General features: G+C 47.9%; 1 protein-coding gene across 1 annotated transcript in view; it reads left to right on the forward strand.

Moving 5' to 3' along the window:
* Positions 1-25,823, forward strand: part of CACNA1B (calcium voltage-gated channel subunit alpha1 B) — a 306,849-nt gene that overhangs the window by 90,548 nt on the left and 190,478 nt on the right. The window contains exons 4-6 of the mRNA XM_080403088.1: positions 13,959-14,050; positions 16,148-16,300; positions 20,530-20,717. Of these exons, the coding sequence (XP_080259214.1) occupies positions 13,959-14,050; positions 16,148-16,300; positions 20,530-20,717 (433 nt within the window). The remainder of the gene's footprint in view (positions 1-13,958; positions 14,051-16,147; positions 16,301-20,529; positions 20,718-25,823) is intronic.

A 25,823-nucleotide genomic window follows, 5' to 3' on the forward strand; every position in this document is an offset into this window, starting at 1 on the left:
CAAGTTGCTGAAGGCCCCCAAAACAAGCTGGGGCACTGATGGAAGGAGGACTTGATTTTTTTTTTTTTAGGTGCTTCTCACTGCTGGTGTCTCCCCAGATCTCAGTGCCATGGATGCATTTTATCTTGCTGTGGCTTAACCCAGCTGGCAGCTGGGTGTCGTGTGGCTGCTTGCTCCTCCCACCCCGGTGGGATGGGAGGAGAATTGGAAAAAGGTAAAACCTGTGGGTTGAGGTAAGAAGACTTTAATAACTGAACCAAAGTAAATAATAATAATAGTAATGAAGAAGAGAGGGAGAGAGAGGGATAACACCCAAGTGACACACAATACAACTGCCCACCCCCTGCTGACCGATGCCCAGCCGGTCCCCCAGCAGCGATCGGCGGCCCCCGGCCAGCTCCCCCCAGTCTCTATACGGAGCATGAGGGTCCGTGGTATGGAATAGCCCTGTGGCTAGTTCGGGTCAGCTGTCCTGGCTCTGCTCCCTCCCGGCTCCTTGTGCCCCTCCTCACTGGCAGAGATGGGAAACGGAGAAGCCCTTGGCTCAGGGTTAGCACGACTTCGCAACAACTAAACCATCGCTGTGGTATCAACGCTGTTCTCGCGCTAAATCCTAAACGCAGCACTGTACCAGCTACTGGGGAGGACATTAACTCTATCCCAGCCAAAACCATGACGCCTCCCCAGCCCTCCACCAGCATCCCAGTTCCCTGCTGTGTGGCATGATGCAGGAATTACCACATGAAGTTGTCGGCTATGTGCTGTGGGAAGACGGACTGGGTGGTCGCAAGGATGGCTGAGGGGGACAAAGTGCAGTTCCCCCCCCAAGTGCCACCTTGCAGCAGCAGCCCATGCCTGGAGCTGCCGCCTCCTGCTGTTTCCAGGGCTACAGGAGGAAGGAATCACTCAGGATACCAAACTGGAGGGAAGGCGATGACTAGGCAAATGTCAGAAATGCTTACTCTGGAAACCATGCTGTGTCCTCCCCGCACCTTCCCTGGTTGGAGCTTAACACTGTCTAGACGATGGTCTGCTCTGTGCAAACTCTCAATTAACGTAATGCTGATAGACTGGGAAAGTGCTCAGGGGTCCTTCTCCGCCTTGATGCTGGTGGGTGCAGCCCCAGAGCTGCAGGTGATTTAGTGGAGGGTGTGTCACAGTCAGGAGGGGAACTGAATGGGCAGAGAGCAGAGCTGGCTACTACCAGCCCCCTAAGATTTAAACCCAGTGAAACGTGAAGCATCTCCTCCTTAAAAATCACAGGTTAAGCAAGAAAGGCATATTGTAAAAAGAAAACAGCACATGGAGTGAAGCGGTGACTTGTCTTGCTCACTTGATGATTAAACTCGTCAGATCTTAAAGCCACTCTTGCTACCCCTTGCTGAACCCAACTCATACATTTTGGACACCAGAGATCACCAGCACAGCTTTTGGTTTCTTCTTCTGTGCTTGTGCTTTTCTCTCTGTTGCCTGTAGAGGTGAGCCTGGGATGATTTACCTCCTAACGAAACACTTAACTCTGGTGCTGAAAAGCTAGGGGGGGATTTCTGGACCATTTCACAGCAATAGGCTGCATCAACAAAAAGCATCTGATGCTGTTGGCCTACATCCCAAAGTCCTCGATGCTATATTCTTGTGTGCTGCCTTGTCAGAAAGCTGCTGTGGACTGCAGGATACTTCTCACCTCTCCTGCAGCTGTCTAAGAAATTCCCCACAGATGTCTTTCTCGCCTGCCCCATAATTCAGGTCTGTCTTCATGTCACGGGGAAAACTTGCCGCAGCAAATCAGCGGCGCCAACGAACATACAGTCTTCTCTGCTGGATGCTGCTGTCTGCTTGTATTTCAGATGGCTGCAGCACACGGGCAGACTCATCTGCCTGGTCAGTGGAGTAAAATGAAGCTCCGAAACCCACGACTGATGCAAGTGTAACCTCCCTTGGAAAACTGCAACATCCATCTTCGCTCTGCTGGCTTGTAACTGCCCGATGGGCCCAAAGGGACTGCTCTGGAAATCTGAAAAACACAAACATTTGCTGCTGTGCTGGGACCTGAGATGTCAGCTTTCAGCCCAGCGCATGTATTTTTTAATGGCTGGATTATACAGCCCAGAAATGTTGAGCTTATGATGAAAATGCTGCCAGACTTTTTATCTGCAGCAATTCCAGTGTTCTTAACAGCCCAGTGGAGAGCAAAAGCCTCTGTTATCTGAACTGCCGATTAATTTAAGCACATTCCCCTGTCCCATTATAAAGATGTCACTTCCCTGCACCAGTGACATTGCTGTGGCCTCTGAGGTCCCACAAGTGCTGCTCGGTGGGACCTGGTGGCACTGCCCTCTTGCATTGCTGACTACTAGGTGTCTGCGCTCGTGTTGGCTTTGGCAGGGGGGTTATCATGCTCTGGTGGGTGAAAAGGGATGGGCAGGTTGGGGAAAGAGTGGGCTATGGCAGCGTGGGGTGGAGGATGAGGAAAACAGGACTGGCAAACCAACGCTGGGAGGGGGCGTGTTTTATATTGGCGTCGGGGTGATCCTTGAAGGTATTCGGTGTTGCCTCCTGAGCGTGCCGAAGCTGTGATGCGTTCTTGGGATGTGTTGATTCCAGACCAGTGTGTACCTGGGTGCATCTAGTTAATCAGACTGCATAGGCAACAGGTTGCTTCTTCTCCAGTTTTTTCAGTTTAAGGACATTGGTGGTTTTTGACTCCTGTGCAAAGTAGCTGAGCACTACTGCTCTCTGACAGGTGCTTCCAGTCATGTCCTACAGAGGTTAACTTCAGCCAAACATCCCCCTCTTGCCTCACATCTGCCAGCAGGCTGCTGCACCCTCTGGTAAGCTGCTTCTGGGTCCCTGTTTCCCCAGCTTTGCCAGTGGGGAGCTGATGTGGTAGCTCCATTTGACTCAACCAGAGCAAGAGCAGCGTTGTTTTAAAAGAACAACAAAACCCCCTTGTTGAGCCATTGCATTGGTATGGGCTTAGTCTGAGTGGGTACGACCTGGTGATTGACTTCCTAGCAAATCTGGGTGAGGGTAACTTGCATACCATGGTTCTAACAGCTGAGCGTTGCCAGAAGAGACTTTTGAATTAAGCCTTAAAAGTTTCTGGGAAGCCAAAACGTATTGTGTTGTGGTTGCACCATGCTGGGCAGAAACAGCTCTTGGAGGCTGCTGTGCTGCAGACAGCGCTCGCCTGGGACTGCGCCGATCCCTGTTGGCTGCAGAACCTGAGCTTTATCTATTATCTATACAAACTAGGGAAAAGAGGGGGTTCATCTGTCACGTTCATGAAATACTCTTCCCCAAGCACCAAGCATAGGAGCTGATATAACTAAATTATCCTAAAAAACAGAAGGGGGGAAGCTACAATTTTTGTTTGCAGTATGGAAGGAATAAATTCTTTCTTGTGTCCACAGCCCAGCTTGCAACAGGTTTAAAGCACGGTACAGATGGCTGTGCAATTATTGCCAACATCTACTCATTATATTAGATAAGGCCCAGGGTTTATTTAGCAGAAGCAGATGGAGGGAATACACAATATTTTAGATGTCTTGGCAAACTGTGTTTTCCTCAGAACAACATTGCATGTTTACTGTGATAGTCCTGGCCAAAAAAAAAAAAAAAAAAAAAAATTCTAAGAAGGAGAATGATGTCTTTTGGGAGTGAAAATGAGGTGTGCATTAAAGTGTTATTATATTGCAAGTCTTACGTTATCTGGTGCCTTAATATTAATCCCTGTGACAAGAGGAGAGCTTCAGCTTTTATATGAAAGTGTGTATTTCCTGTGGCTCATACACTAAAGCTTGAAAGAGTGACCCCAGCTGCCTACAAAAGCTGAGGAATTGCAAGACAAAGAGAGAGCCCTAATATTATTACTTTTTGCATGGTCTCTTGGCTGTTAATCCAGCCTTGTTGATTCTGGGGCTGCCTGCTTGTGTGACCTGGCGATACAGCATCTCTCAGCAAGGGGCACCTGCTGCAGGCTGAAAAATGCTTGGGGTTTGGGTCCTTTGAGGCAGCAGGTTTGGACAGGAGGTGCGTGGGGAACATAGGTGTCTCTGCTTGCTCAGAGCATTCGTAGGCAAAACCTCCCTCAGAGACCACTGACCTGGGTGACAGTGTCCCCTGACTATCTGTGACATGGCTAGGAGCAAACCCCCTGGCCAGCCTCCCTCCAAGGGGAAGAAACCCAGCTCTGTACCTGCTTGCAGAGGTCCCAGATAGCCTTCCAGTCTTTGTCTTTCTCCAAAACCTGGGATGTCAGAGTAATTTCCTATAGGAACGTTTGCCAGAGATGGATGGCATGCAGTTTTCTTGCCTTGTTGAACTCAACTTGAACATCATCTACCTTGATTCAAGCTGTTGTCTGGAAGACACAGGGTGGCAGGTGAAGGTGAGGGAGTCAGCGCTGCCCCTAAGGGTGTAACAAGGTGGTGTAACATGGTAGTTGCTTGATCATATGGCCTGGAGGAGCAATCAGACATGGTGATGGGAGCAGGAACACATTGATAGTCAATATTTTACTATATTGTGGGAAAAAAGGAACAGGAACACTGGAAATTCTGGTTAAACTCTCTTGCTAGATTGGCTTGGTTCAGTTTGTGGGTGGTTTTGGGTCTCCAGTTAGTCAAGTGCACAGGTACATCCAGGCGTGGATGATGCTGATGATCCATTTTTGCCAGTTCTCATCCGTCTGGCTGCACCAGTGAGGGCTTAGCTGGCCAAGTGCTGGAGAGGGAACACAAGAAGTGTGCGAATGTGGCAGCACGAATTAACTAACTCTCTGCTCTCTACCTTCCCATTTGTTATATGAATCTTCTCGGTTATCATTTTGCATGATGTGTTTATCTTTGTTCATTATCTGCCCATCTCTCAGCTGTTACAGGATCCAGCGATGCAGTGCCAAGGTGGAGCGGAGGGAGGCCATCCCTCCCAGCACTCCCTCTGGAAACTAGTGTGTGGTTCAGCTGGTGGCTTGGTGGAAAAGAAAAGCCTGTGGTGTAGAAAGGCCCACACTACAGTAACCTCGAAGCAGTCTCCTTTCCGTCCTGAGCAATATGTCCAGCGCTGACAGATATTTTTCCTTGTCCTTTGCACCAGTCCCTCATTGACTGCTGCTCCCCGTCCTTCTCCAGCAGCACCACCAGTTCAGCACCCCAGGAGGGAAGGCTGAGCTCTTATTCTGACCCATTTTGTTTTGGTTTGCTTTTTCAGCTCTAGTGTAATCTGATAGCGATGGCATTTTCTGCTCAACTCATGAACAGCTACTTCTGGGGACTGGCCAAATGGAGAGGGTGATGTGGTTCTGGTTCCAAATAACACAGGCTCCATCACTGCTCCCAGGGCAATCTGGCACAGAGGCTTTCGTTGGGTGGGTCCTATGGGGAAGGAGGGTTGAGATGTGCTTTTAGTGACCTGGAACTCTTACCTCCTGCAGGGTCTGTGCTGCCCTGCTAGCCCACCTGGCAGAAAAATACATCCACCTACCAGCTGTCCCATGCTCTTTGCTCAATTCCAAGCTGCCAGCTAGCAGAGAGCAGCCACGCTCCTCCAGACTTTCTGGCACAGCCATGAAATGTAGTGTCTGGTTTGGGTGACGTTTTTCATGCAGACATGATTTGGGGCGTTGTATTTTTCAGGAAAACGACAGCTTTAAATCAAGTACAAAATATTTGCAGACATGACATCAATTGCTTTCACTAGAAAGGAATACATTAAAAATCAGAATACTTCATTTTAGAACTTGACAAATGGAAGAAACAATCCCAGATGATGTTTTGTTGTTCTCTCTTCCACCTCCTGCCAAGTGAAAATACTTGAAACATTTTGCTGACCCTGAAATCCCCCTCTCTTCTTTAAGAATCGTTTAATACTGAGCTAACCCCCTTCATAGCTTGCCCAGGCACAAGAGGCCGTAGGGTGGGGGGTGTGACCCCAGATGTCTCCAGGAAAGTGCTTTGGACTCCCAGTTCCTGCTCTCCATATCCTCTGATGCCAGGAACAAAATACTGGGATTCCCATTTCCAAGGACAGAAAGCAGCCATCTCTCCTTTGTAACGTTAATGTAGTGAGACTCAAGGTATGACCTACTTTCTAGCCACAATAAAGTGCAGGATGGTTTTAACTCCTCAGTGCTCAGTTTTCCCAGCGTGAGCTCGCTAAAATATTTTAGACATATGCATTTTGCTGTCAGCCTTTATTGCTTATTGAGAATGAGCCACCTTTTCTACTCTGCGGTGTGGTATGTTCATGCCTTTCCTGCTTAGAAGCAACAAGGACTTATTTGAGCAATTGTCTCGTAACCAGAGTATCTTCCTTCATCCTGGGCAGAAGCCAAGCCCTCAGCAACCTGCACTCTGCAAAACCTCGCTCGTTTTGTTCGAGTGTTGCACGCTGCTTAGGTGCTGTGTGTCTTGCTGTAGCGGAGGAGGATGTGTCTACAGATGCTCTTCTCCCTGGAGCCTGGCTCAGGAATTAGTCAGGAAAGTAGGTTGCTGGTGGTTTTGGGAGCGGGGGGAGCATTCTGCTCTCATTTTGTTGTGTCTCCTCCCAGGACTCTGGAGCATTTCTGCCATGCAAAGAGGAGGAGAGAGTTTGCATTCGTATCTGGGCAGCTCTGTATGCTGAAGGCTGGTGGCAAATTTAACGCTGGCTACAAAAGGCTCAGAAATGTGCTCGTTTGGTGTGACACCAAGGAATGAATTGGCTGTTTGTGCCTCTGAAGCAGTGCAACCCCGTACTATTGAATATTGTTATTTCCTTGGTATATTTTATTTTACCCTCTGTTTCCTTTGTGTTATAGCTAAAGACAGGCTTTTCTTTCACCATAGCGAGGCCGTTTTGATGGATACAGTGATTTTTGGCACAAACACATTTATCTGAGGAAGGGGATCAGTCTGAGTTGCTGTTCAGTAGGCTGGTATTAAGGAAAGGGTTGGGAGCCAGTACATGGTGGTGTGGACGTGCTTTGAAGGGAAGCAGCAGGCTGAGACACAATCTGCAGGTATCTGCTTGGATGCTCAGACTTGGTGGTGGCCATCCAAAGGAGAGGCAGAGCTGGCAAGCTGGGCCCTTTCGTTTGGGAGGGACTGTGGACAGCTGGTGGGGAAGGCACCAGTGTGGAGTGATAGAGCCAACAGAAGAACCTGGTAATGCCATAAATTAAATGGTGCAATTAGCATGCCAGATCTACTTATCGGCTCAGACCTGGCGTTGACTCTGTCTCTTTGGTAGGCAAGATAAAGCTCGCACGCCATGAAATCAAGCTGAGTGAAAAGGGGCATCTTTCCAACTGCTCCTGTCACCCACCGCTTGCACACAGGTTTGTGCCGTGGCTGGGAGAACCAGGCAGCAGCGGGGCTGGCGGCCACATCGCTGCAGTCCGAGCACAAGCCAGGCTTGCTGTGCGGAGCAAACCGGCTGCCTGCATCCAAGGGGCTGGCTGGCTCACGGGCACCCCTTGGCTGGCTGCCTCTGCTGCGCTGCCCTCAAGTCCCGGGCAAGGGAATCAGCCAGATCGTGTCACCAGCGTAAGGCTGAGCAGTGTGTGCTCTGGAGTTAGGAAGGTGAAAAATACTCGTTTTGATTTGCACTGCGTCTGAGGTGGCTCTCAGCAGAGACCCACTACTCGCCGCATCCTTTTGCAGCTTTTAGTGTGTGCAACTGGTGTAGTTTCTCCCTGGGAGTCTTGCTCATTGGCTTCATCTGCTGCCAAGACTTTATCTGCTGCTGGTTGATACGTACAAGGAAACAGGGGCAAGTGATGCCCTGTTGCCACAAGTTGTCAGAAATCATGACACCGTGTCTTCCATGGTGCTGCCTATTTGCCATTGATGCTCTGGTAGTCCTTGGAGGTCAGCACTGTGAGGACCTAATAGTTCTTCTTGCAATGCCTCCAAAAGTACTCTGTTCCTTGTTCTCCCTCCCTAATTCATTTCATCATGACTTGCTGCTTTCCTCCTGCAGCTCCTCAACCCGCTGCCTGGGTGCACAGACCTTGCAGCCCTTCGCTTGGGCAGCAGCTTCCCTGACAGCCAGTTCTGTCTTGCTGGCCACTTTCACTTGTCCCAGGCTCTCCTGCTGGTAGGTGGGTGGTTCCTGGCCATTGTGCAGGGCAGACACTGGAAAAGTTGGTGTTTCCAAATAAAGACCATTAATTCAAGAGGCGGGATGTGCACGGTGAGGCCAGTGGTTGCCCGCTGTGGGGTGGTGCGCTTCTGGTATTCCTGATTCTGGAAAGTCTTGCCAGCTCCAGCCAGGAGCAGACTGTGTGCTGGTTTAGGGTCATTCAGGAAAGCAGCAGGCAGAGCAGCCTCCCATGGCAAATGGTTTCAGGGGAAAAGAAAAGAAATGGAGAATATATATTTTTGTAAATTTTTAATGCTCTGCATATGCTGTTGAAGGGAAAATGCTGGTTAAAAAGCCCAGCTACTTCAGATGAATTTTACAGGATTTTTTTTTTTTTTTTTTTTTTAGGGAGATGAATCTTTTCCATAGAATCTCTCATTTCAAAACAATCATTTCTTTCCGCTTAATTTTTACTGTAAAATTCTCAAGTGCTGCCACAGTGGCATAGGACCAGAAGGTTCCCTTGGATTGCTAGCTACCATAAACACCACAACAGTGATCCTGGTGGTGGCAGCTCCCATGGGGTTGGGGTCCTTCTCCATCCCATAAGCAGCAGAGGAGAAACCGGGAAGGAGCAGGTGGGCAAGGATCACAGCTGGCAGGTAGCACAGATGGAGGCAACGGTCAGCCCACCGGCTGCCCACGGGAGGGAGAAAAGTCTTGAAACTACTCAGCCAATACTTACTAAGGTATTTATTTTATTTATTTTTCCCACTGGTTTCCATTTCCTGGGGGTCACTGGGGCTTGTTAAAGATCAGCAGCCTGTGCCTAAAGTCGGGATGGGGATGATTTATTGGAGTTTTCTGTGCTCCTGCATCTGTCATGGTTTTGAGGGCGATGCTGCTTTAGGTGGGGTGAATCTGTGGGTAGGAAGTGATAGCTGCTATTTCTTTTCCTAAGACAGTTGCTGTGCTGCTGGCTAGGTTTATCTTTTTTTGAGGGAAGCTGTCTGGTGCGTGTTCAGTCTTTCTCCTAATCTCATGGAAGAGATTGATCCACTTCTTAGGAAAGGGTGCTTGGGATAAGGTCTCTGAAAAAGGCGCTGTTTCCACATACTTTCTAGGACTAGAATATAATAAATAGCAAGTTTGCACTAAAAATGCCTATAATTTATGCCCGTGATTCCTCCTTTAGCAGAACCTGCCCTGGCACCAGTGTTGTACAGTGGCAAGATCCCCTTGGAAGCGTTAATCATTCTCAGTTATTAATCGTGCTGCTTTTTGCTGTAGCTGTACGTTATCTGCTCACAAGCAGACATGCTGAAGCTGCTGGACTTGCAGCCAGGTCCAGTTCTTTCCTGCACGTCTCATGCCACCTCCATTGTGATTTATAGGCAGTGATGCCAGGAGACCAGGCGGAAAATGTGCTCCATCACCTGCAGATATGTGTGTGTCGAGTGTGGCCTCCCTGGCTGCTCTTTGAGAGGCCGGACCCAAGGTGTGGTTGCTCTTATAAGCAGAGATATGTATAGAAACCCCTGTATTTTTGATCATCTTGGCTCTCGCTCAGAACATCTCCTGTTTTTCTGTTCCTCCTCCTCTTCCTGCCTTGGGGGAGATGCAAAGCACCTCTGCCACCTGCTCCCTGAGATATCATCTGGAAAAACTGAAATAAATCCACTAAAAGGCTATTAAGGTGGGAGGAGGACAAGGTGGGGATGATCCTGAGGAGCAGGGCTTTTCCCCACTCCAGCCCTCGGGATTTAGAGATCTGAGGCTAAGCTTGAAGGAGTTTCAAGGCAATTTCTTTGGTCAGAGCTTCAGTCAGGAGATTTGTTATTGGGCAGTTCTGAGAAGTGCAGTGCTGTATGACAGCAGGTCTGGCTAAATCAGTACACAGAAATCCCGAGCTCTGAGGTACTTTAAGAAATGGATTGCTAATTATTTATGTTAGCATAATGTTCAGGAAAGGAACTTTCCCTTCGTGCTTCGCTTTCTTTTATACCCAAAGGAATAAGCTGCTTTTATAATTTATTCCAGGCTTTGCTAGAACAAAAGTTGTCAAGCATTTCTCACAAATCCGACCTCTGTCTCTGGGAACAGCTGTCAGTTAGAGCTTGTTGATGGAGGGGGTGATGGAGAAAGCAGCATTTCACCAAGTTGCCATGAAAGCGAGGAGTGCAGTGGTCCTGAGCACTGCTGGGCTGGCAGGATGCATGCCCAGATCTGCCACAGCAGCATCTGAGCAAGAAAGGTTTGGTGGCTGGCCATCCTGCTCTTAAAAAAGGCAAATTACACGGAAGAACTTATTTAACGAGATTTTGTTGTACTTAAACACTTGAAATGCTATCAAAGACAACTTCCTACCAAATCCCAGTGTTTCTGTTCAGCCTGCTAGCAGATCAAGCTGTTCTTTGTGAGGTTATCTCCTAAAAATCTTCTCTTTTTTCCTATTTTTTTTAACCTTTGGTAGCTGATTTCCTCTTCCGGCACTGGCTCGCCCACCACCTCTGCTTTGTTCTCAGCTGTTCGCTTGCAGCCAGGGATGCTTCGCCAGGATTGTCAGGACATGCTTGTCAGCCTGCTCCTTTGATCTCTCTGTTTCTCTTACTTTTAATGATAATTTCCCACTTGTTCTGGCCTAACTCACAGTGGCTTCTGCGAGCTTTCAGCTGGAGTGGGGGAAAAAGTAAAACAGAAAGAAGGCACTTAGGCAAATGCCATCAAGTTAATTAAAGCTTTTTCTTCACTGGGGCGTTTTTCCATGCATGTCTGTGAATGGTTTAGGGGAATGGACTGCTGAGCAGCTGTAAATTAACTTTGGTTTTGTAGGGAGAGCAGGCACCATCTCCGCCCTGGCACGGCTTCCCCCCACCGAGCCGCTTTGCTGGGCTCCAGCTGCTGAGAGCTGCCGCGAGTCCTTTGTGCCACCCCATGTGCCAGGGCTCCTGGGGTGGACACTGACCCCACAGCACTTCTAAAAGCCCTGGGACCCTCTTTCCCCTGGTTCCACTGTTCGGAGAGCCTGTCTGGGGCAGCAGAGCGATGGTTGTGAGCAAGCAGTGCAAGAAGGCTGCAACGTCCAGCCCTCCCCGCTCCAACTGGTACAGAAAACCTGTTGGATGCCCCCCTGGGTTTTCTCATCACCTGCCTCGTTTACCTGCAAGGCTCAGATGTGGATTTTTAGACCTAGAGAGCTACCACCTCATCCCATTGCTTTTCTGTTTCTTACGTGAAAGGTGGCTTTGTTTAGGATGCAGCTGTATTTTTTTTTTCCCTCTCTAGGCAAACTCTGGCCAGGGTTGTGTTGTTTTTCAGGAGCGGCTGATTCGTGGACAGATGTAGCAGTGGCAGCTCAGCTGTGCGGTCATAGATGGTTTTAATGATTCAGCTGTGATTTGATATGATCCATGGACCAGCTCTCCAGTCATGGGAGATGGTGGGCTGTAGGGTGCCCCACGTAGGTTAGCTACAGTAGGTTCCCACAGTGTCAGTGATGTGGCAATTAAGGAATGATTAGGGGTTTTGACTGGGGAGGTGGAGAGGCTGGTGTTGCCATGGTTTGAGTAGGCTGGTTTTAGCATCAAGCCTATTAGGAAGACAAGACTGGAATGAAGATCTCCAGCTACTGGAACGTTTTACTGGCACCATGGGACTAATTGATGGTGTCCCCTGTTTGCTCCCATTTTGTCTATGAATTTAGAAACATCAAAGATGAATGTATCAAGCACCCCTCCTCTCAGTTTGTACTAGGAACGAGGGCTCTGCCTGATGACAGCACGAATCCATCTTAGCTCACTTGAGACTAATTGTGCCGTTAGTAGCAACATCCAAGCTGGATGTTTAAGATTATCTTTTGACTTGAAGTGCCTGTGCTATTCCCAGGCTGCAGAGGTTTATAAGTGAGCATTTAAGTTGTGAGGATGGATGGAAGGGAGGAGAGCAATGAAATAGTTGGCATGGGTGCAGAAGACTAAATTAGAAGTCTCTGCATGTGATGGTTCTTGGTTTAAATTGTCTCCTGTTGCTTATGCTCAAACAGCATTGACAGAGCTGATGTAATGTGAATTTTCTGGTTGTGAAAATGTAGGAACAGGTGTCCTATAGAATAGATACTCTGCTCCTCAGGTCCTGGCTTGCTGCTGCCTCTCTTGCCATCCAACATCTCAGCGTGGGTTTTTCCTGATCTCCAGCACCTCCTGCTGATGGAGTCTGGCCCTTTCCGCACAGCAATGCTGATCCTGCTCTTCCCTGGCCCATGCTTGGCAACAGTGCTAAGTCAGTCAGTAAGTCAAGGACAGGGTTTTCATCTGAGTGTAGCTGTGCTGTGAGTGCTCCCAACACAGTCATGTCCTCTGCTGCTGAATTTGCCAGACATATTATGTATTATATAGGAAATCAGTGTGTCTTGTTTTGAAAAGCTTGGCTTTTTCTTGTATTTTTTTTTTTATGGTAGCTGTCCATTTTGTTGAATGCTCAGCAGCCTGTTACCAGGAACTGAGAAAAAGGGCACCTGGGCAGGCACAGATAAATCACAGGTGTACGCTGTGGGTGCTCTGCACCTCGGAGCATCTCTGTGCTCCGGCATGGGATGCTTGCTGTGTCTGGGTGCTTAATCCCCAGGGGACTGCCTGGGATTCACTGCCCACGCCTGGCAGCCTCCTTCCAGCTCTGCCCATGGCCCATGGCACCTCTGGAATCCTGCTTTCCAGCCAGGTTTGCAAGTCCCTCTTGCTGCTGTAGCTTTTGGGGAAGGCTTGGCAAAGTGAGTGGTTATGGTCCCCACTGGCAGCGCTTTCAGCAGTTGCAGGTAACAAAGTACTGGCAGCTTGTACATTTGGTGTGTACTGGGGTGGCTGGGGGCTTGCAGACCCCACTGGTGAACTGGTTGCTCAGCCACTTCCACCTTGGTAGAACTGCCTGGGGACAAACCTGGTAAAATCTAATGGCAATTGCTTGCAATCACGTTAAATGGTGCAGTCGATGGGGAGCTGGTGAGAGGTGTTTGGCTCTGAAGTAACTGTGTGGTTGGCTTGTGTTAGGGGAGCCCGGTCTCAAATTAAGAATATTTTTGTTGAAGCATCATAGCAAGTGCTGCAGTAATTAACGAACACAGTTTTGCCATGCTCTCTGTAGGTAGCTTGCCTCACAGGGTCTTCGCTTAAGGAGTTTGCATCACTGTGACTTGTGGACACTGTGACAATATTTCTTCCTTTACTGTGCCCTAAACCAGTGAAGACATTTCATTTTTCTATGCAGAGCACTTACATTTTTAAGAATCATTCTGCTTTGGGAGCTGTATTTCTTATCAGAGTTACTGCAGTGTATCAGAAGAAATACTTGCATCCAGTTCTCTGGATATTCTCCTCAAAAAAAGATGCTCTGAACAAACCTGAATTTTGCACACGGAGTAAACTGTTTAACTAGAAAGTGCTTCAGATATTAGGAAATACCAGACATCAGTACTTGAGGGATTTCTGAATTTATCATAGGGAAAAAAAGCTCTGGCAGGTAATTTCTAGCATAACTGAGGGATTTATTTCCTTCTCACAGTCTCCTTCGGAAAAATGGCGTGTGCTTTCCTAGAGGCACAGGGTGCTGCTCTGTAACAGCCAGAGCCAGACGTGCTCGCTGTGTGTAAATGGCCTCGTAAGGAGGCTGATGTTGCAGATCTGATGTTGCAGGTTTTCTTCCAGCCTGAGCAAGGCTCGGCAGCTCTGGAGGAGTGTGTGAATTGATGGTTTTCAGGGGACACAATCTGCAATGTGATCGCAGGTATAAAGTTCAGAGCAGCTTGAATATTTGCTGGTTTTAGACAACACTTCTGTACGCTTTGGAAAGAGGGATTTGCATTTAATCTCAGTTTTTCCCCCTCTCTCCCCTTTTACAATTAGGATTCTAGCAACTGCTGGGACAGACTTTGACCTGCGGACCCTGCGAGCCGTCCGAGTGTTACGACCCCTGAAGCTTGTGTCGGGAATCCCAAGTGAGTGTCGTGATAAGGTCGTCTTCATAGCCAATCGTGCTCTATAGCTTTTGGGATGTTACGTGCTTTTCTGAGCAGCATTTTCTTCACTTGCTTCTTCATGGTCTGTGCCACCTGCCCTCGCTAGGTCCTGATTTTCTGTCATCCCGTTTTGTGTGCAGCCAGCCGATTTCAGCGCTGCGCTCACAAATGTGCAGGTGTGCAGCAGGGACTCCTTTGCCTTTGGGCTTGAATTAATTTTCTGGGGTGTGAAGACCTGAGACTCACATTTTTGCAGCTTTCAGGCCCCCAGCCCTGAGGCTGGATCTTCTGACAGTTTTTACCAGCTGGGCATCTTGCACTAGGGATTTTACCCCTTAATAAGGGGGGGGGGGGAGGGGGAGCGGAACAAAAGGAAAAAGCAGATAGGACTTTGCTTTGCCTTCTCAATGGGTGACTTGATATATTTGACATGTTAACGTGAAGGGTCTGAGTGCTCGGGTGAGGAGCTGCAGCGTGCCTTGCTGATGCCCTGAAGCCATCAAAGTCCCCACACCGTTCCTCACTGCCTTTTTATTTGTCGCTGTTTACCAGCTGCTCCACCCGCTAGCGGGGGATCGCTGTCAGGAGTGTATTTTATTTCTGATTGTGGAACAGAGAGATTTTTCCCTCCAGCAAGAGCCGGTGAAAGGGAACCGCTGCTCTGTGGGACACTCTGCTCTTCTCTGCATTAACCCCTTGGCAGCCAGACGGCCCCCTCTCCTCTTGGGCAGCGGGTTGGGACATCAGCTCTGCCACCTCCCTGGCTGCCTCAGCACTAAAATGTTGGTGCTGCAGAAACCTGCCAGGGGTTATGCTCTGCACTAACAGCTCCAAAATTTCCTGAAACCAGCATCCTTTCATTGGCAAGGCTTGAATTTGAATTCCCCCAGGGGAGAGGTCCTTAGCTAGGCTTGGGAAAAGCATCGTTTATTAACAAGATCTCTAATAAGGAGATGCTGCTGGCGGGTTTTTCATGGACTTGTTGCCTGTGTTGTCATAGTGACAGTCTGAGGATGTCAGAGAAGTAAGGTGGCCCCTCAGGGGTGTCCCTGTTCTGGTGTGGGTGGCACGCTGCCCCCAGGAGGACGTGCTTTCCCACCCAGTGATGTGTCCTGGACCAGCACAGTATTTTCCCACAGAGCATTATTTGCTCTCTTATTTTTAGTGATGCTGTGAAAGCTGTGTGCTGAGGTTTTTTTCCTGTAGTAAATAAGATGTACAACCTTGAGGTACATTCATACACAAGCTTGGTGTATGATTTTCTTCTACTCTCTCAGTACTTTTCCCATCCAACAGATCATGCTTTTTTTTTCCTGCATGCCCCGGTATTGACCTCAGTGCTGCTGTACAAGGTGGCAAGACAATGATGATCCTTCATTCTCCACACCTTAGTACAGGCCAGCAAGGTGGCATTCAGCTGCTGCTTATCGCTGAAGGTTTGGGGTTTTTTTGTTACATGCATCTATATGACGTTATCTGACGCCTCCATCTCTCCAGCCTCTCTTGCCTTATCGCCCCTGGTTTTAATTGAAAATGAGTTTTAGTGCCAATGGAAAAGCTGTGGATGGATAGTTCTGGAGACAGGGTTTTGTTTCTCCAGAAGCAAGGTGTGATAGGCACGGCAGCATCACGGCTATTGTGTCAGGGAGGCAGAGGCAGCCCCTGTGCAGCTTGAGCCCTCCCTGGAACAGGGGGGTGCCATGGTGCCCAGCTCTGCCGCCGCATCTGCGCTGCTGCAGGATCTGCCTTAAGGACCTGATCCAGCTCCAGGCTGTGTCTTGGAACTCCACTGGCTTCAGGAAAAGTGCTTTTTGTGTCTCTGAGGCTTAAGAGACCTTTGAATCTGTGAGCTGAAGAAAAGGGGTCAGAAAAAGATAAATCTCCCGATTTTCTCTCTCGCATCTTGAGTGCACTATGGCTATAGCATCTTTTTTATAGTGCCCTGGGAAAAGCAGCATTGCTTGGCATCACCAGTCCTAAACTTCCCCTTGGACAGCCCCCCTCTCCTACCTTGTGCCCACCCCCAAACCCTTGTTTTTCTTCCCACTGATTGTATGTTTTTCCTTATCCCCACAGGCTTGCAGGTTGTCCTCAAGTCCATCATGAAGGCGATGGTGCCCTTGCTTCAGATCGGGCTGCTCCTCTTCTTCGCCATCGTGATGTTTGCCATCATCGGGCTGGAGTTTTACATGGGGAAGTTTCATAAAACCTGCTTCTCTAATGAGACAGGTGAGCTCTGAGCTTTGCCCCCCTCCCAGTGTATGGTTACTGTGCTTCTGGTCCCCTGCATCTCATCGGGATGCTTTCTATCCTGCTTTTATGTTGCTTTTCCTTTTTCCGCTTCCATGTTCACTGCATTCTCTTCCTCTTTACCCACCTATTCTACAAGTTAACAGACTTTGGTGCTCATCCTACACCCACTGGAGCATAGTCTCCTCTCTCTGTTACACCACCCCTGATGCTAGTGGGTTGCTCTCAGTCTACACAAGAGTGCGACAAAGGTGCTTAGGGCCTCCTCTCATGGGAGAAATTTTTCATGGTAGAAATACAAACCAAATTCTTGTTACAGCTTGTTGAAGGGTATGGGGTTGTGGTTTTTTATTTTTATTTGTTATTTTGAATGATTTGCCTCTGTTTACACTTTCATTGGGTTTAGGTCTCTGAAGAGCTGCTGAATGTTGAATTTCCTTGCAAGGTTTCTGGGGCAAGTTGCATGGGTATGAGAAAACTTTGGTGTAAATAGTAAGATTGGAAAGACTGGGAGCAACCAAAAAATAAAATAAAAAAAAGGACAATAGATGGAAGGCAAGGAGCCCTTTGATGGAGAAAAGATAAAAATGTCCTTCAAACAAAGAAGGGCAAGGAAAATTGGGCACTGCAGAGTGAATGATACGTCTACCTGTGAGTAAGTGATAAACCCTAGAAGATGGAGGTGAAGAGGAGTAATGCCCAGAGACCCTCGGCTGGGACTGGCTGCCATGTCAAAGCCAGCTGCTTGTCCCTGCCTCAGAACTCACTGCAATGTAAATAAATAAATAAATAAAAGACAGAAAACCAACCAGCCAATTTTTTCCATGTGATATTTTAATATTCCTTTATAGTAGTGTTAATACGTGTTGGTTATCTGGGCTATTCACAGTTGAAAATATTTTTCCTGCCTCCAAAAGATTGCAATTTAAGGTACAAATGGCAGTCTTTAAAACACAGTCTTGTATTTTCAGTGATTATCACTAATAGGTCTTAATATTGATTTATTTATATGCATTCAAATGGTAATAAAACAACTTCCCTGCCAAATCTCTGGGCATCCTTCACAGTGCTTTCTAACAACATGGAAACAGTTTAATTTATTCAGTTTACAAAAAGCTTTTCAAAAGCAGGGTGAATTTTTTTTCTTGTTTATGTTCCTATGAAATGTTAGAAAAACATAACAGGACTTGTAAAGTCAGATGTTGTGACTTGTAAGCGAAGCACAATGATTCCTGGAAGAAATGAATTTTTGGACTGGATTTGTAGGAGAGGGAAATCTTTTTGTGAGGGGGATGTGTGTTCACGCCAAGCAGAACAGGTCTCAGCCCACTGCACAGCCTCTGGGGCTACTGCAGCAATTGCAGAGGTATAGTATCGGTGAACAATATAGATGTGTAGGAAGCAGAAGCGTTCTCAGTGACATGGCAGGGAGAAAGCAATTACGAGCAGGTTTGCATTCCCAGGTCTGTTCAATTGCAACCAAAGTGGGTGATTTTTTTGCATCCTTTGTTTGCAGGTGGTTTGCTGAGCTCTGAGGCTCTCTCGCTGATGGGCTGACTTTAGCCAGTGGGCTAAAGAGAAGAGCAACTTCTTTCCTCCCTCCAGAATCTAGTTAACGTAAAAGGGAAAAATAAAGCCCAAAGCTGTTTGTGTTCTCTGCAGACAACTGTCTGACATCAGTGATGACTGAGAGACCTCTGTGCCAGGACAGATTTTTGTCATGTGTAATGTCGTGTGTAAGTGACTCTTGCTTGCTGGGTGGCTTCCAGCTAGGAATTGGGCGTGCAGCCGAAAAACTGGTGTGTGTGTGCATATCTCTGCATCGCAGCACCTGGCACCTCGGTGGGAGGGCGCGGCGTGGCCTGACCCACCTCCCCCCGAATCCGCTTGCTGGGTGGTGTGGGAAGGCGCCTGCGTTTACAGGCACTGGCCCCTGTTTTTCCCAAGGGTAGCAAGCTGGTTGTCGGATGAATTATGGGGATCGATTCCACCTGCTCAGCGGGAAATGGCACGATGGTGTTTCTGGAAAGGCAGGGAGCGGTGAGGTTTCCTGGCGCTGTGGTCCCTTGTGAGTGGAGCAGCAGAGCATCCTGCAAAGCCATCAGCTGAGCCTTTTAAAACCTAAGTGCTCATCAGCTACAAAGAGGTACATTAACAAGCCCAGACCTGATACCATGGGCTCCAAAGGCTGGCTTGAGTGTGGAAATGTGAGCCTCATTAAAGAGATGCCTCTGTCAGGGGGTAGCAAATTGGAGAAGGAGGACTTGCTCATGCTTGTTTCTGTTCCAAATCCCCAAAGTGAGCAAACTGGGATTTTTCCTGGAATCAGGAGCCATGTGAGAGGTACCAGCTGCTACTTCAGCACATCATGAGGAGAACCGAGTGCAGATGTCAACAGCAAATGTTGCTATAACCCTGCTAATCCAGTAGCCCTGGGTAGGTTATTAATAAACCACAATGAAGAGAGAGGCTGGGGACCGAAATATGGCAGAAGAGTTATTCAAGGCGTTTGCTACTCAGCCTGACAGGCTGTTGTGAGCTAGCGGAGATATTTCTCTCATGAAAAATGGGTAAAAATTAATACTAGCCCATGTTCCAGTGGATGTCCAACTTGTTTTCCTCTCCCTGCGTCCTCCATGCTGTACTATTCTGCCGGCACAGCATTGTTTTTAAGTAGCCACCCTGCAGTTGAGCCAGCCCCAGTGCCTTGAACGTGCTTCAGGAGAGGAGAGCAACATGCTTTTCTTTGAGAGTCCCCTTTTCTCTGTCTTCCCCAGCCTGGGCAGTAGGGACCAGTTCTGTTCTTTTTTTTTTAAAAGAGGTAAAAAATAAAACAAAACCCACCCCAACACTTCATGGTAGATATGCAGTGCATTTTCAGAGCATTACCTGGCAACAAAAGGCCAGAGATAAAACTGGAATCTCTTTTAAGGCATGCTCACAAATGGTCTGTGAGAGCCAGATTTGGTATTTTCTTTTTGCAGGCTTGTCTCACTAAGACCCTGTGAAAGCCTGTGGTGACCCATATGGGAGCTGGAGAGAGATGCCCTGCATTAAGGTGTTGAGTCAACAGGAAAAAGCGTCACACACACACACATAAATATATATATCTCCTGGAGCCACAGTGACAATCTTGTTTTCCTCCTGCAGGCTTTGCTCTATGGAATGATTATTCCTAATTATTGCTAGTGCTGATCTTGTTTTCCCCCTGGTGAATTTGATTTTGTGCAGTTTGCTGCTCCATTACCATAACGTGTCACTTTAAAAACTCTTTAATATTTCCCGAATTGCATCTCTGTGTAAATAGCAATATTACTTAGTATATTTATTTACTTTGAAACCCCAGCACTTTAGTTTTCCAAACTGCTCTCTGTTGGTGCTTGCAATGTCTCTGGAGGGCTGCAAGGCTTCAGACTTCACACCTGACCCTAGAAGATGCTGGCCATCCTCCTGGCCATCCCTTGTGGTCCTTAACTAGGACAGACTCATCCTCCTTTGCCTTCTCTGGGTTTGAAATGAAACTCAGCAGAGAAACTCCATCCCTGCTGCAGACAAGGTGACAATTGGATGCTTTCCCTGCCATGTGTACCTATGGTCTGCAGCATTGCCCTTTTGGGCAGAAATATGAAGCTTACGGAGGGGCTGGAGCTCTTAGTCCCCCTCGCAGGCTGCTCTGGTGGTACTGCCTTGTGATGAAGCCAGGGACTCGCATGCAGCTGTGGTCTAACATCTGTATCTGGACAATTTTGGGGCTATCCACAAAGAGCTCTCACTTAAGGCACGGGTGCAGCACCTGCCCTTTTGCTTTGATGTTGTAGTGCTAATATATAGCACTTGGCTATGCTGTATGAGGGTGAGTTGTTGGCTCACGGTGTTTGAAGTATGCACCATTCTCAGATCCTTGCTTTTACTGCACTGGTTTTTTTTGGTAGCCTTTCATATATATGACATGGCTGAACACTGAGCCAAACTATAAATCATGGGCACTCCAGGGATGTCTCTGCTCCACCCTGCCACTAAAACATCTCTTATAACATAGCAGTAGATAAATGATTGCATAGGTGTAATGTCTTTTACATGCCCATAGTAGTACAAGGAAGCCTGAAATGTAAATTACATTGATGTGGTGGTGCAAGGAGGATGCAGCAGCACCTGCTGCTTGAGCAGCTTTGGTCGGTAACTCTTCTCACCGCTGTTCTTCTCTGCAGGTGATGAGGTGGGAGATTTTCCTTGCGGAGAGGAGCCTCCTGCCAGGCAGTGTGAGAGTGGGACCACCTGCAGGGAGTACTGGCAAGGGCCCAACTATGGCATCACCAACTTTGACAATATCCTCTTTGCTGTGCTCACCGTCTTCCAGTGCATCACCATGGAGGGATGGACAGACATCCTCTACAATGTGAGTCACTGATGGGGCTGTAACACTCCTGGGGTGCTGTTATGCATTGTGTTATTTCAGAAAAGGTTGTTCTGGGGGGAAAAAAAAAATAAATCAGTTTGTGCATTTTCCACGTATTGATTATCACCTCATCCTGCTTTTAGGAGGATAGTTCCTGTTTTCCTGAGGGTTTTCCTGTGGGTTCTGTAAGAGCTTTTGAACCACTGCTGTGGCCTGTGGTGGTTTGAGGCTGCAGACTTGCTTACCTGCAACGTAATGTTTTGTGTCAGTGTGGTGTTAGCGTGTGTAAGAATTGGCGTGTTGCTCCACGATGCTGATGTTTTCTGCTGCAGCATGGGGGGGTGAGTAGGACCATGTTCTCATGATGTCCCATAGAAAATCAGTTACTAAATTGCACAATATAGGGTGGCAAAACCAGTGACTCATTAATATTTTGTACTTAGGGGCTCTGTCGACTGGATCTAGCCTTTGTGGTCAAACTTGTAATCTGCACCAATGAACAGCACCAACTGGATGTTAGCACCGAGATCCAGTACTAGTTTTGGCAACTCTGATACAATTTTACAAAGCCCTACCAGCCACTTTTGCACCTGACATGACTTTTGGCTGTAGAGAAGACACATTAGGCTGAATTTTCTTGCTAGGGTCTTCACTGGCTGTGACTTCTGCCAGCCTGGACCATGTCACAGCCACTCAAGGTCAAAACCTCTTGGTCAGTTTTACTATTTCCAGTTTTACAAAGAGTAGGGCAACCTCACCCAAGTAGCAACAACTGAATGACTCTGCTGTCTTTCAGGCAGTGTAATGCTCTTGTTTGTGTCTGAAATATCTACCCACCCTTTTGAGGTGTTCAGTCTTGAGAGGCAAGCACCTCACCCTGGCTAACAGGCTGGGAATAGAGCCTGTCGGCTGGTTTCCAGCATCTGTGTCATATTTCCTTGCAAAGTGTGATGGCTGCTCTTTGGGAGCTGTAAGGGACCTGTGTGTCTGTTGCAGACCTGTTCTCCCCAGCTCTGTGACTGACTTAGGTCTTCACATTTCTGCAGTGGGTGTAAAGTTCTGTGGTTGGGGTCTGGAGGATAGTCTAGCTGTTTTGTACTCCCATTTTCAATGGTGGTAGAGGACTTCATCAAGTACAGGGACAGGATGGAGGGAGCAAGTGGTGATGATTAACAATGCATGGCTATGTTGGCTGCTTCTTTCTGGTGACTGTAGAAGGAAGGACAATCTGGCAGCAGTGCACAGGTGATCTGAATTACCCCATGCTGTCCTAGCCAGAAGTGCCAAAGTGGAAAAATAACTAAGGTAGGCATTAATAATGCCTCCGGACCATTTCACTGGCTGGTAGGACTACAAAGTGTTCAGTCTACTTCATTATAGACTCTAGACCCATGCTGGGCTCTTTCGCAGACCTTCCCGTGAGGGTTTCTGTAGCAACAGGAAAGTATTATTAATATCAACGACAGTAAATTGCACGGTACAATTCTGCTGTGTTTGTAGCCGATATATCTGATTTATTACCTTCTGCATTCATTGTTTCATTCCTCTGTTTTTTTCCCCCGGTCTCTACCCACTTAGAGCAATCTCTAGAAGGGCCCATTTCCCCACTAGCATGCCCTCCCCTCTCCCTGAAACTTTATCACGCAACCAGTTTTGCCCATTCTCATTCAGCAATCCTGCTCCTTCCTTCTAGTGCCAACTGTTGTAAGAAAAGCCCATTAGCATCCTGGCTGGAATCGATTAATCAATACGTGGTGTATTAGATCATCTTCTCCCAAACTGCCTTTTGTACCACATGCAAAAACCAGAGCTTACTATTGGGGTATTGATTTTGGGGGTTGTTTTGAAAATTATAGTATCATTCTAGATACCCATTAATCTAATTGGAAACAGATGCCTGGATGAGACACAGTTGATTTGTTGTTATAATGTCAAGCCTTGCCTGAGACCCCAGCTTAGGTTTTAATGCTTGGTGGGTTCATGTCTCTGACAGATCCGAGGGTCTCTGGATGGTCCCCTTGTCGGGTGGAGGGTGAACAGTGTGTGTTGTGCTACAGGACCACTTGGCAGATGATGCTCATGTAACTAGAGCCAGCAGCGATCTCTGCCCCTCTTCCCTTGGCCCTGCCCTGCACGCTCTGTCACCCCCTCCCTGTGCTGCTCTGCTTGCTGAGGAGCTGGCTGTGCTTTTGCAAGTTAGTAGCTGAGAAAAGATGTGGGTGGAGAAGATCCACTCTGTGCAGCCCTTTACTTTTTCACAGCTTCAGTCATCTGCTGTTTTCTGGCCACTTGGCTTTCATCTTGGTTTCTTCTGTGCCTATTCTTAAGTTCATCAAGTTTAAAAATGGAACAAAAGCCCAAACGAGGTTGCAGCAATGACTGAAACCCCAGCATGATGGGTGTTTGTGGATGCAGTTGTCAGACTGTGCAGAGGTACCAGCAATGCAATCAGACTGTCCATCCAACACCAGTCAGTTCAGCAACTGTACATTAATGCTGCCTGAGTCAGCTGGATCCCTACTGGGTTGATATGGGAGGAAGCTGGGAGATGTTGCCTCTTGCATCCAGAACTTGAGCAGTGGGGTAAGCGAACATGTGTCAGGGCCCTTTACCTTGGTTTGTGGAGCACAAGAAGTAAAACAGCATATTTTATTTAGGCTCAGACAGCAGTGACCATCAGAGGTTACTACTTGTTCAGGGAGCTTTGATTCACCATTTGGGTTCTCCACTGCTGAGGAGAATGTTTTTGGCCAGGAAAATTTTGCAGTGGTGGAGCTAGTTCCCCTGCCAGCCTCAGCCTCTGGAGTCCTCAAGGAAACCAGCGTTCCCCTGGGTGCAGGATACTCATCAGAGCTGAGCTGTGAACCTACTTTCAATGTTTTGCTTAATTAAGATTTGCAAAAGGCTGTGGACCACAAGAGGCAGTCTATGTAAACTGTGATCGTGCATTAGTAAGAAAATGCTTTCTAATGCTTTTTCTCCCCCTAACTAGAAAGTGGGAAGGTTGCTGCTCCTGAGGCTCAGCAGAGTGCTTCCTTCTCCCCTCCCTTTGTGTGCCCACTGCCACGCGGTGGTTTGGTTGGGGTGGGTTTGTTGCTTTGCTTGTGCAAACCCTCTCCCTTCCTGCTGCTAAAGCAGACACAGTCCCACATGGGTCTGTCCTTAGGGCTGAAATCCCCTTGATGCCAGGCAGTCTAGGACCCAGACCCATTACGGGGAAGCTGAGGTTATGACTGCTTCCTTAATGGGCCATTCATTTCCTTCTGCAAAACTGTGATTGATTGATTGTCCTGCATCAATAGGGCTTTGTTATTGCTCCTGTTTTCCTGCTACTACATTTGTGGTGGGATGTTTGGAAGAGTTAGGGTTTTTTTAGTTGGCAGTGGTGGTGGGGGTGTGTGTGTGTCAGTTTCAGGGTGACTGGGGGGCATTAGGAGCATGGCTGGCAGGTGGAGGGAGGTGATCTCCCACTCTGCTCTGCCCTGGTGAGGCCACATCTGGAGTGTTGTGTCCAGTTCAAGAGAGACAGGGAGCTACTGGGGAGGGTCCAGCAGAGGTTACAAGGATGATGAGCATCTCCCTTAAGGGGAAAGGCTGAGAGCACTGCGCCTGCTTAGCCCAGAGAAGAGAAGGCTGAGGAGGGGGGATCTTATCAATGCACACAAATATCTCAAGGGCGAGTGTCAGCAGGACAGGGCCAGGCTCTTTGCAGCAGTGCCCAGTGACAGGACAAGGGGCAACGGGCACAAACTGAAGTGCAAGAAGTTCCAACTGACTATGAGGAAACACCTCTTTACTGTGAGGGTGACGGAGCACTGGCGCAGGCTGTCCAGAGAGGCTGTGGAGTCTCTTCTGGTGACATTCAAACCCCACCTGGATGTGACTGCAACCTGCTGGAGGAGAGCCTGCTTCAGCAGGGGGTTGGGCTGGGTGGTCTCCAGAGGTCCCTTCCAACCTCGACCATTCTGTGATTCTGTGAGATGTGCTTTACCAGTTCAGCATTGATTTCACCAAGGGAGAGAGTTTGCTTTGTCCTGAAAGTAGCTTTGAGACTAAAAATTTGGGCTGTGGTGGCATCAGGCAAGCTGAAGAGTTTTGTGTAAAATGGTCTTCAGGAAAGGGGGAGCTTGGGCTTGAGTTTGATAGTTTGGCTCAGGTCTTTCCAAAGTGAGAGGTTTGTTGTGAAGGGTTATTCAGTCAGTTCCGAGGGACTTTGTTTGTGGTCCAGGTGCAGCCTTCCTACAGACTTGGAGAGAAATAGCACCAAAGACTTGGCTTTGCAGTAAGTAATCTACCTTGCAAATATTCGTGCCTTCTGTGACAAATTATTTAGGAGGGCAGGGAGAATGCAAGTCCACAGATCTCAGCCCAGTATTTCCTTGCTGATCCACTGTTTATACTCAGTTTCATTTTAATTAGAGCAAATCATAGAATCTTTTGGGTTGGAAATGTTCTTTAAGATCATTGAGTCCAACCATTAACCTAGCACTGCCATGCTGGTGAAAGCTTTCTAGCAAGACTTTATCTGGAAGGTGATTTATGCTTGAAGCAAAAAACCTGAATCATCAGCTGGTGAAATGCTTTAAGAATAAGCTGGGGGAAACTCCTTCCTGAATCACAATAGCATCAGAGCAATTGCTCCAAACAAGCACTTCTGTGAGCTGCAGATCTGTCAGCTGTGGTCTGTTTCTACTCAAAAAGGTCCAAGGAGCAACAGGTGATTTGGGAAAGTTGCTGTGTCCTGAGTACAGGGAAGAACCTTTTCTCCAGCAAATGGAGTGCACTTAACCTTCTGCTAATTCAAGGCTCCAGTGTGATCTCGGTATGCATTAAAATAGAGTAAGGAACTGTTTTCCTCATCAGTGTAGGAGGACTCAGTGTTGTGGTCTTCCAGTGTTGTGAACAGTTTTTCAATCTAGTCCAGTTCAGATAGATCAGAGGTCCCTGAAGTTTGGGCAGAGCATCTTCTGGACCATGAAATCAGGGAAAAACCTACCTAGAGCACAGCTCACTGTGGGCAGTGATGCTGCTCAAGTACAACCTGCCCTAGAGTAGCAAACCTGTCTCTTTGCAGCTGGGATGAGTTTGGTCCCAGGCTCATGCACC

The sequence above is a fragment of the Falco punctatus genome (assembly GCF_963210335.1).
Source record: "Falco punctatus genome assembly, chromosome: 9".
Lineage (NCBI taxonomy): Eukaryota > Metazoa > Chordata > Aves > Falconiformes > Falconidae > Falco > Falco punctatus.